The sequence below is a fragment of the Heliangelus exortis genome, chromosome 1, assembly GCF_036169615.1.
Source record: "Heliangelus exortis chromosome 1, bHelExo1.hap1, whole genome shotgun sequence".
In the NCBI taxonomy this organism is placed as follows: domain Eukaryota; kingdom Metazoa; phylum Chordata; class Aves; order Apodiformes; family Trochilidae; genus Heliangelus; species Heliangelus exortis.
The window spans coordinates 171,368,446-171,380,272 of record NC_092422.1 but is presented as its reverse complement, the minus strand read 5'-3'; the positions used below and the strand labels follow the sequence as shown (position 1 = coordinate 171,380,272).

The following is an 11,827-nucleotide window of genomic DNA, read 5'->3' as shown; positions in this document are numbered from 1 at the left end:
TGCATCACTGAGGCAGAGACCACTGGAGAGGTTTTTATTGTGGGGTGAAATTTATGTCTGTGCTGAGAGCCCATCCAGGAGCCAGACACAACAAATGTCTCTCCTCTGTGAACACTTTTCAAAGCACAGGAAACAAATGGACTGCAGGTGAAACTCTCCCTTGTGCAGGGGTCTTGCACAGGTCTCTGAATTACGTAAGTCTTACTTAAACACCATTTTAAAGTTTCACAAATCTACTGCACAGGCAAGACATTTCCCTTGGAAGAATTCCTTGAGCCCTTTGAAAAGGATGTACTTTGATAGCATCTATCACAGTCTCTTAAGCAATACATAAATCTTGTGCTGGCCTCTGCACAGAGATGGGTACACCCTGCAGAGTATCTCTCCTGTTTTACAGAAGTGTCACAAAATCCTACAGTGCTTCAGAGTTTGTATTATGCAGACTCAGTAGACATTGCATAAATACAAATTTCAAGACAGCCAGTCCACACCTAATTAATGAAATGATGAAGTGAATAGGGACATGAATATTTTACATTTTAACAATTAACAATTTCTGACCCTACACTGAAATCTTCTTTCTGCTGAAATTGTTGAGACTGGTAACTGACCTTGGTGAGGAATGCATCTCACCCAATCTTTTCAACTGATAGTTACTTGTCATTACTAGCCTGCCTTCTACCTCTGGATCTATTAGTGAGATTTCTCAGAGTCAGACTTTTCCCAAAAACCTCTATTATGAGGAAGAAGCTCAAAACAAGGAGAAACACCTACCCAGCATACTCACCTGGCTCACAGCTCTGTTACAGGGTTCCAAGTCACATATCTTCAAAAGAAATTTAGTGCCAAGTACCCAAAATGCTACTTGCACACAAAGTGCCCAAATTCCTGGCATGCACCTAGGCATCACCACCACCCAGATTATACCAAAGACCAAGAATATCAAAGTAGGATTCTCCAGTAAGGTAATCCTAATGTGGGAATGGACTTAGTGGGCCCAATTGACTGGACCCTCTGGTCATTCTTAAACAGCACTTAAATTAAAAAAACACACAACTGGCATGCAGGATCCTCAGTCACCACCACCAAAGCTAACATACTTCACCAGTTACTTTCCAGGCCATGATTATTAAATAACCCCAACAGGAGAAAATAAAAAGAGCTCTTTATCATAACTGTCAATAACTTTGCAGTAGGGCTGCCCATACCTGGAGATGGTTCATGTCTTTGATCTAATTCAGAAAATCAGGAAAACAGCTTTGGCTCCCTCATTTTCTAGGGAAAGCTCTCTTCATCCTGCTGCTGGCTCTAATGGGGTACATGAAAGCTCTTGTGCTTACACTTGCCTAACATTCTGTCCATTTGCCCTTCCTTCTTGGGGAAAAGTAGACAAACACCTAAGTAAACAAAAGGCAGGGAAAGATATTTACCTTCCTTCTTTCCTCTGACATGCTTATATGAAAATCAGGCCCTCTAGGGTTTTTAAAATTCCTTCCTGTTGCCCTTAATGTTGTCCTCCTTACATTGTAGAGAGGGAAATTTATTCAGGGTTATGGATTCCTTCTTGTGGCAAAGCCCCAAGAAATTCTGCTTGGCTAACCCTACACTGCTCGCCCTGGAACAAAGCCTGCCTCAAAAGTTTTTTCTCAACTTTCCATACCTCTAGCCCAGCTGTTCTGAAGAACTAGTGAGTACAGATCTCTCTTCACCTGTCCTTTTGTCATTGTTCTCTTCCTCTTCCAATTGCACATTAATTTCCTGGTTCATGCTTCCTGGAGTCATCTTCAGATGACATCTGCATTCAGTTCCCAGATTCCCAATCCCATGACTCCTGGACTTGATTTCCCTGTGTGAGGGATGGGATTTGCTCCCAGCAAAACAGTATAACAGTATAACACAGCCTTACTTCACATGCCACCAGAAGTCTCTCCCTTTGTGATGGCCTTCTCTTGCCTAAATCCACCCTTATAATAAAGAGAAGAGACTGCAATCTATCTGATGCATTTTAAACTTGTGATTCAGAATTAGGTAATCTTCTCCCCACCATTGACTATGATGGGAAGCTAGCTTTATTTTTTTGTTTCAGTATAGATGTCTATGTTTCATCAAACAAAATTAGAGCACTGGTTCTCACATTACACATATGATGACAAATGGATTTATGATGAACCAGGGGTTGAACACTGAATGAATTCTGAATCCCACAGATTGCTTCCAGACAATCTGTGACAGTGTGACAGGTATTAAAAAACAAAACCAAACAAAAGCAAAAAAGCAAAGAAACCCCCAAGTTCTTAAATGTTGCACAGCAATATACTTCTGTAACATATGTATGTATTAAATATATATAAGTATATATATATTAAAATTGTGTGGTATCTGAACTTTGCACAAGTTTTCTGCTCAAGAATTACTCTTTTCTGAACTTAGTCGCATACTGTGCATTTTTTATTTTAATTCATTTTATTTTCTGGTGGCTACAGACATTTGGGCTTGATCAGGCTGTTACTGAGGGTAATTTTGGCCACCAATTTGGTTAAGCCACCAACTCAAATGACTTTTAGGAAGTGCCAAAAAAAGAACCCAAACTTAGACAACAGCCTTAAAAATGCCCGTAGGGTACTAATGGTCTCAGAGATGTGACACACATTATGAATCATCCCCATAAATCTGTCCCCCAGAAGGATTTATTCTGACTTGAGTGAAAGCACACGGTGAAGAAGTTCCTCAGAACCCAAATCTCTCCGCCCAAAATAAGCTGTTCCTCGACTGCCTTGTAGTCAGAACTAATTACTTTTGGGGCCAGGCTTTCTTTATGCTCCCGTTCCTCCCGGATAAACTTCCATACAGGCTGAAGAAGTGGGAGGGCGGAGGAAAGCGCTCTTTACAGCGGTACCCGAACCCTGCACGCTTGCCCCCGGGGTCACCGCTCTGGCACCCAGCACGGGTCGGGGCCAGGGGCGGGGAAGCGGGCGACAGGCCCCTGCGGTGGCCAAGGCCACAGGCCGCCTCACGGCGCCGCCGCCGCGGCCCGCCGGCCCGTATGACATCATCGGGACGGCTCGGTACCGGTCCCCAGCGGTTAACGGCTCGGGCGGTCCTCCGCGGCGACTGCTGCTGCTACTGCTGCTGTCGCCGCTCTCACCCTGCGCGCTGAGGGGGAACGCCGGCCCTGCTGCGGACGGAAGGGGCTTACAATTAAAATCCATCACTGTCGCCATGCAGCTCGCTGACAGTTCTGCGCCGGCTTTGGGCTGAATGTTGAGGAGCCGCTTCACGGGCTGCGAGCGGGGGGCAGCGGAGGGAGCCCGGGGGAAGGTGCGGTGTCTTAACAGCCCCGCGGCAAATACGCCGTCCCTGGACCACGGTACTTTTTGAGGAGCCCTTCCTGGCTCGGGGGTTAGGAAGAAGGAATTCACCAGGTGGGAATCGGGAGGAAAGAAAACGAGCCTGCAGCGGGAGGACCCCAGCAGCGGCAGCTGAAGAAACCACCCGGTCCCTACTCCTGACAGGCTGCGACGTGCACCACGGCGGCCGCTTCCAGTCCCCATTTTAAGCGAAAGGGGCGGGAGGGGGAGTTCAAAGGCACAAACGAGGAGCGCAGAACCTGATTCCTCCCCCTCCCTTTCCTCAACCTAGCTTGCCCAGGCTCGCCAATAAATCCAGCCGGGCTGTGCATCGCGATGGGAACGTGCTGCCGCGGAGGCTGCCGTCCCCTCACCGAGGAGACTGCCGCCGCTGAGGCTGCCTGCCCACCGCTGAGGAGCGCGCTGCCGCCGCGGAGGTTGCTTTGCCCTCACTGAGGCAGCAAGAAGCAGCCGCCGCCGGGGCCGCCTTGCCCTCGCTGAGGCGGCCGCCGCCGCTGCGTTATTGGGAGAGATTGTGCCGCTGCGACAGGGGAGGACGGGGCTCGGCGCGCAGGGAGGAGGCGCAGCGAGCATGCGCCGGCCGAGCCACTGACTGGATTCTCAGTCAAGGTACCAAGGCAAAAAAAAAAAAAAAAAAAAAAAAAAAAAAAAAAAAAAAAAAGCAAGACGAAAAAAAAAAAAAGGAAAGCCTTGAGAGAAAGAAGAATGAAAAACGGCAGAGGAAAATAAAAAAGGTTCTCAAAGAGACCGTCAGGATAAAGCAGCCCTCGGTGGGCGGGAAGGAGCAGCTCTGGCATGTGGGGATCTCCGGCACCAACAGGTAGGAGGAGAGGGGCTGGGGGAGGCTGTGGGTGCCGAGGGCTGCCGCAGCTGCAGGTGCGTGTGAGGAGGGCAGCCCCCCTCAGAGAGTGGGTCTGGGGGGGGAGGGGGCCTAATTCTCCAGAAGCAGCGTGATGGAAGTGTTCAGAGACAATGCCTCATCCGCTCTCCCCAGCTCCCCGCCGCGGGAGGCTCTCGCATGGCTCCGGCAGATGCGGCTGCCAGGCAGCGGCACCCGGGGCTCCCTTGCAGCGCGGCGCAGTCCATCCCTGCATGGCCGGGCGTGGGGGGGAGCGGGTGTCAGTGTGAGTGTGTGTGTCAGTGTGAGTGTGTGTGTTTGTCAGTGTGTCAGTGTGTGTGTGTCAGTGTGAGTGTGTCAGTGTGAGTGTGTGAGGGGAGGTAGGGCCGGCCGCGCGACGGGGACAGCTCCACAGAGGAGGGGAAGCGGCGGGGCTGGCGGGAGGGGGGAGGGGGAGCCTGATTTCATGGTTTTAAAACGATGCCATGATCTGATCAGCCTCTGTTTACACAGCAGCAATCAGGCTCTTTTGTGGACGGTAAGAATGGAAGGATTTTGCTGGGATTCAGTGGGAATATCCTTTGTACACCCGAGTTGGCATAGGAAACACTTCGTGTGAATAACGAAGGAGCCTGATGATGCCTGCTGTGGCTCCTGTCCCTGGCTCTGGAGGGAGGGGGAAAAAAAACAACAACAAAAAAACCCCACAGCCAAAAAAAAAACCCACAAAAAACCCAACCAAAAAAGCCACGAATCAGGAGCAGCAGACAGTTTAATTTATTTATTTTATTTTATTGCATGCAATGTGTTCTGGTGTAATTCACCGGGAGGATTAGTGGGAATCACGGAGCCCTAATTAGCTAAATAAATAAATAAATTTATTATATGTTTTTTAAAGCATAACCATAACCACCCGTCCTGAAACGATGGGCATTACATATTGGGTGTGTTGCCTGTTTTGCTCAGTATTTACACTGACCATTGCTTATTATGAATTATGTTGAGGCTTTAAAGATTTGCATTGAAGTGTGTGGGGTGGGGGGACAACCCTAAAACATAGTGCTGTTGACTGTCTGGCATGTCTGTTTATTTGAAATCCTAAAAGATAAAATTATGGTTTATAGGAGAAAGGGAGGTGGGTAATGAATGCTGTTTCTCTTTCAATGTGCATGAACTAACACAGTGTGATTAATGTGCTTTGGTGACTTGGGTTAAAAAACATAAATTCTGCAGGGTTTCTTTGGGTGTGATCCGTATAAACACAGCAGCTGCCTCTAAAACATTGACAAATACTGTAGCCATAAAATAAATGTAGGTAATATCAGAGTATCAGCAGTCTTTGGAGATCTTTTAAAAAAGATGTCAGTGATTAACTCTTGGGCTTGCAAATGGGGAGTCTTTTGATTCATAAAATCTCTGAGGCTTTAACTGTAAAATTATAAATGCTACTGAGTAGAAGGGGCACCGGTCAGTTCTGAAACCGTAATAAGCCAAATATGTGAAATGTCAATAATCAATCATGCTAGGCAGTAAATATATTTTTATAAAAGCCTCATGATTTTCAAAAACAAACAATAGTACTCAAATTTACAACTTGATTTGGTTCTCCATAAATTAACATCTTTGTTAGCACTTTCTGACATCATTTCTTGTTAACTTAAGAACTGATAGCTCGATTTTTTTTCAGATATTTTGATGGCATGACAAATCAGAAAGAAGAGGATGTACTGTATGACTAGACACAAGATCAGTTCTGTTTGTGGATTACATTTTCAGTAAGATGTATGGATCTATTTTTTCCTTGTTCTTATATATAGATCATGAGACTTGACTGAGGCAATATACATATCATCCATCCATCTATGGCGAACTACAGCCATGCAGCTGACAACATTTTACAAAATCTCTCTCCTTTAACAGCTTTTCTGAAACTGACTTCACTGGGTTTCATAATAGGAGTCAGTGTGGTGGGTAACCTTCTGATCTCCATTTTGCTAGTCAAAGATAAGACCTTGCACAGAGCTCCTTACTACTTCCTATTGGATCTTTGCTGCTCAGATATCCTCAGATCTGCAATTTGTTTCCCATTTGTTTTCACCTCTGTAAAAAATGGCTCTACCTGGACGTATGGGACTCTTACTTGCAAAGTGATTGCCTTTTTGGGGGTTTTGTCCTGCTTTCACACTGCTTTCATGTTATTCTGCATAAGCGTCACCAGATACTTAGCTATTGCCCACCACCGTTTTTATACGAAAAGGCTGACCTTCTGGACTTGTTTGGCTGTTATCTGTATGGTGTGGACCCTCTCTGTAGCCATGGCTTTCCCCCCAGTTTTAGATGTGGGCACCTACTCTTTCATTAGGGAGGAAGACCAATGCACTTTCCAGCATCGTTCCTTCAGGGCTAATGATTCCTTGGGATTTATGCTTCTTCTTGCCCTCATCCTCCTAGCCACACAGCTTGTCTACCTCAAGCTGATATTTTTTGTTCACGATCGCAGGAAAATGAAGCCAGTCCAGTTTGTTGCAGCAGTGAGCCAGAACTGGACTTTTCATGGTCCTGGAGCAAGTGGTCAAGCAGCTGCTAATTGGCTGGCTGGATTTGGAAGGGGTCCCACGCCTCCAACCTTGTTGGGAATCAGGCAAAATGCGAACACCACAGGCAGGAGAAGGCTACTGGTTTTAGACGAGTTCAAAATGGAGAAGAGAATCAGCAGAATGTTCTACATCATGACATTCCTCTTTCTGACCTTGTGGGGTCCCTATTTGGTAGCCTGTTACTGGAGAGTTTTTGCAAGAGGGCCTGTAGTACCAGGGGGATTTCTAACGGCTGCTGTCTGGATGAGTTTTGCCCAAGCTGGAATCAATCCTTTTGTCTGCATTTTCTCCAACAGGGAGCTGAGGCGCTGTTTCAGCACAACCCTTCTTTACTGCAGAAAATCCAGGTTACCAAGGGAACCTTACTGTGTTATATGAGGGAGCATCTGTAAATCTTTAGCCTTGTGAAACACTACCATTCTCTGCTAAGCAATTGTGGCCTGTAGCCATGTCTTGAGAAGAAAATCAAGAATGGGATGTCAGCAGTTGTAAGGATTTGGGCAACATTCTGCAGTCTTTGCAATAGCTCACCTCTAATCCTATTTTAAACCTAAACATGTTCCTGCTGACCACTGCTGAAGGTTTGTAATTAAGAACAAAGGACTGAACTACTGCTCTGAATTCCTTTATGTGGTTGAAATCTAGATTATGAAAGTAGCAGGTGCTAAGTATCAGTGCTAAATGCTGTGTATATCACTACATAAAATAAGACCATCAAAAAGATTAGCATTGGACATCTTAATAAATTAAGTTGATATGAGGTTAATGTGTTGATAAAACTAATTTTAGACATCTGAAGACCTTTAAAACATTTCATACAATTATTGTTTTGCAAAGACTGAAAACTGGGGACTCAAGTACTGTAACAGATTAAAGATGTGCCATGCATTATTGGATTATCACACTTACAAATCTGTTTGCCTTGTGAGTTAAGTTTTGGGGAGCATCCCAAAGCAGTATTTTTGTTCAGATTTACACTTTTACTTTTTTTCCCCCCCCCTCTCTCTTTTTTTTTTTTTTTTCTTTTTCTCCCAGATATATTACTCTTTCTAACTCCCATTTTCCTTAACAGTGAATTACTAACATTTAACTGTATTCTGTGGTTTTTGCTGATTTGGTATAAAGTTTAATAGACTTATTTATATTTTTTAAAAAGCTAGATATCAGTCTGTTAGGCAACGATAATGATAATATCCAGTCATAATTGAACAGTTATAATTATACAGAATAAACACATGTTGCCTTAAAGGGTTATCTAGTATCTTCCATTTTGTTTAGCATTGAAGCAAATAAGCAAAGAAAATTGAATGAATAACTCTGGTCAGTCATTTGAGAGTGCATGAAACATCACTTAGTCCTCTTTTTTCCTTTTTACTCCAGTGGTTCCCAAAATCAGTATGCACATCACTGGGATGATACGTTTTTTTTCTAGGTGTGCCGCCCTTTCTAGTTTGTTCTGAGAAACACAGGCAGTTGATGTATGTTTATATTTTAAGACAGCTGTCATGGGGAGACCGCAGCCTTAGTATGATATCTTGCACAATTTGTGAAGCATTTATTCTACTGAAGGCACAGTCTTGTTTATATTTTCTGCACATTTTGGTGTATTGGTTGTTTTAAATTATTTAAGTTTTAACTTGTGAAAGCATATAATATGATTTCTTAGTATTTTAGAAATACATTAGAGTCTGTGAGTCTTTCCTTCTTTAAGATACAGATGTGTGGATTTCAATATAAAGTTGCATTTGCCAAAATTTACCTGTGTAGCTTGTTAATTTTCTTGGAATAAAATTTTACATTTTTCCAGTTATACAATTAACCTTTTTTTTTTTTTTTTATTTTGTCTAGTGAGCTAGCATGAGGTACTGAGAATGTAGCCATTATGAATTATTATCCTTTGCAGTCACTGTATTCCCAAACTGTAAATGCATGAATGATGGGGACCACAGGATTGATAAATTATATTATCTACAGTAGCACTATTGTGTAGTTTATCATAATTACCCATCTATCTGTTCTAATATGCCAGTTATATTTAAAGTTACAACACAGTATTTGACATTAACTTCACAGTTTAATTTTGCAAAATGTGTACATTTGAAGCACAACATCATGAGTTGGTCAATCATAAAGAACACAGATTTTTCTTAATTTTTGGAAAGACAAGACTAGAGGTCTTAATTCAGTATTGATATATCTTGTCCTTTGTTGTAGTTTTATGACCAGAAAGTTAATATATTCATACACAAGCAGCAGTCAATAATGGAAATGCTGAAATTTGATGTTATACAACATATGCAACAATTCAGAGTTGTGACTATATGTGATCAGAGAACTTGATCAAAGATACCATGAGCAATCTGTTTGACCTCACTTACACTTTTATACTGAGGTTGATTGGTTGAGAGGCATGGCTTTATATACTGTGTTGAAACAGAAAAATTACTAAAATAGTGAGTCCTCATCAGTACTAGAATGTTTCAGAATGCAACTTGAAATGGGACCAATGAACTTCTACAAAGGACTTTTTTATTACACTGAAAAAGGCATTGAAATTAAGGTAGTTAAGCAATTGTCAAAGATAGCAAGAGTGCATAAAACCTGGACCGTATGTTGAGAAAAATTCTGAAAGTTATCCCACTTAAGTTTATTAAAAGGTTGATTGGCAATAACTTCAGTCTAATTTCTATAAAATAGTAACCTTTACAAGGAACATTGATATTACATATTGTAATAAAGACGTACATATAAATAAAGTTGTAAATAGTGTTATAGTTGTAGAAGTAGTCGGTTCTGAAGATTAGCCAGAAAATTTTCAACTATGAAATTTCAAAAGCTGCAAACCTGGGGCCTGGCCTAACTCCTAATAAAGTCAGTTGGTGTTTTCCCATTAACTTCATTTGGAGCAGAAGCAGGCCCTAACATTTCTATAGTACTATGCTTCTGAAATACTAAGAAGGCTGTATTTACTATGCAGTGGGAAAAGAAAAAAAAACAATAAAAACAATTTAAAATTATTTCCCTGGAAGTTTTGCAAGCAGTAACTGATGTAAATTAAAATAATAAACAGTAAACAAGTCTGAAAGCAAATATTTTGCTAAATGTTTTTCTTTTGATATGAATATAATTCCTTTGGCTAACTGAAAAATTACACAACTGTATTACTACATGACAGAAGAGAGGTACTTTTCTTTAAGTGAGTTTTTATAACTGTTCTAGAAATAAGTCTTGTGACCAGAGTATTTCTTTTTATTTTTTTTCCACTGTTAAAAGAATAAGGGGATGTTCAGTGAAATCAAAAGGCAATATATGAAATAATGTTATACACTTATTACTCAGTGGAACTCACTGGCACAGGATGTCAAGCAGTTTGGAGAGATTCCTACAAGAATTATATGTATATATGAATTAAAGCAGTGCTTGCAGTTTTTGTCATCGATGTCATTTTGATCCTAGTCAGCATATCAAACCTAATGTATTAGGGTATAAATTCAAGGGAGCAAGAAGATTTATTCCAATTCAGCACACAGTCATGTCACAGTATGAAAAGCCTTTTGCTTTCATTTTAGTACAGGACATAGTCTGTTGCCAAAGCAAGAATGGAGGGTGGGTAGGTTACTCTTTTCAGTACAGCAAAGAGTATCACACTATTTTATATCTGTGTTGATCTTTAATGCCGAAAGGTAATAGGAAGTTTGTAGCTTTCATTTTTCTGGTGGCAGGAAAAAAGAGAAAGAACCAATTCCCTGGAGAAAAGGCTGTCTGCCCTGCTGCTTTTCTGCCTTCTGTTGCCCCACCGGCCCTTTGGTAGCTCCTCCATCAATCCTTCTTCAGGATTAAATGTTTCACATACCAAGTCTTATATTTCTCCTTCTCCATGAGAAGAGCCTCAGCCATCCCTCCTATCCAGCAGATAAACTGCTGCTGCAGCTTCCCAAGGTTTGTTAGCATCTGGGTTCCCTTCCTGAGGACAGGGAGAGACTGCCACTGCCTTCCACCTGCCTTTGTATGTCATGGAGTTGTCATTCCATGATGCTTGGCTAGCACACTTGAGTACCTCTTGTTTAGGCTTTGGTCATGAAATAGTTTGTATTTAGGTTATCCACAGAGAAACAAGAAAGTGGAGGGGACAGCAGGAAACAACTTTCTCTCTTGAAACTCCTTCATAAAAAAACTATTGATATTGTTCCATTGCACAAGAACATATGATTTCCTTAATGCATATTTGGTGCTAATGACCCTCTAAATGATTAAAATGTATAGTTACCTAATTAATGTTTTTTAATGCAGATACAAAATATTGTTATGAAATGGCTTTTTGTCAGTCTCTAGGCCTTGGGGGCAGAGGAGTCCACTGTATCTATTTCCTTGTTAGAGCATCGAGTTTTTTCACTGTCTTTGCTTTCCCTTTCAAGTATGTGAAGCTTTTGCTTATATTAATAAGAGTACAGTATCTCAACAAGCTGTGATTACTCCTGGGTTAAAAAAATAATATAAAGGGGAACTCTGATGATTTTTGAGAGGAATTAGAGAGGTATTTTGATAAACAATTGGGTTTTTTACCAAATTTTGGATAATACTGTAGGTTGATGGGCTGTTTCATAGTTACACAGTCAGCTCTCAATTACTGAACAAAGAAATTAAATAGACTAACCTGCATAAAGCTAAAACATGGGTAATGCAGGAATATGCACATTAGATAAGAACTTCAATAAGAACTTCCTTTTGTTTATTACATTTATCAAGAAATGAAGTTAAGCCGAAGTAAGAAGTGAGATCAGAAATTCAAAGAAAAATGGTGGGTGTTTTTCCTTTTTTTTTTCTGCTTTGTTTTAGTATAGCACTGCTAATCTGCAACCTGGGTTACACACCCACAGACAACTGAGAGTTGACTGTGCAATTCTGCATGCCACAGCAACAATTTCCTTCTAGTTTATATTCATTGAGAGCTTTATAAGTGCACACTACCAATCTGATTGACTTTTCAGAGAAAAGAGAAGGCTCAGTCTGAAATTCTGTTCCTC

General features: G+C 41.8%; 1 protein-coding gene across 4 annotated transcripts; it reads left to right on the top strand.

Moving 5' to 3' along the window:
• The first annotated feature begins 2,850 nt into the window (after positions 1–2,850).
• Positions 2,851–8,618, top strand: GPR85 (G protein-coupled receptor 85). Of its 4 annotated transcripts, none has more exons than XM_071733650.1 (3): positions 2,851–4,188; positions 4,723–4,744; positions 5,894–8,618. In XM_071733650.1, exon 3 carries the CDS (start codon positions 6,069–6,071, stop codon positions 7,179–7,181), a length of 1,113 nt encoding a protein of 370 aa, XP_071589751.1. In that variant the 5' UTR covers positions 2,851–4,188; positions 4,723–4,744; positions 5,894–6,068; the 3' UTR covers positions 7,182–8,618. The 4 variants fall into 4 exon arrangements, with proteins under 4 accessions (XP_071589751.1, XP_071589750.1, XP_071589753.1 ...); XM_071733649.1 differs by having other exon boundaries at positions 4,720–4,744; XM_071733652.1 differs by lacking the exon at positions 4,723–4,744 and having other exon boundaries at positions 5,919–8,618.
• The last annotated feature ends 3,209 nt before the right edge of the window (positions 8,619–11,827 follow it).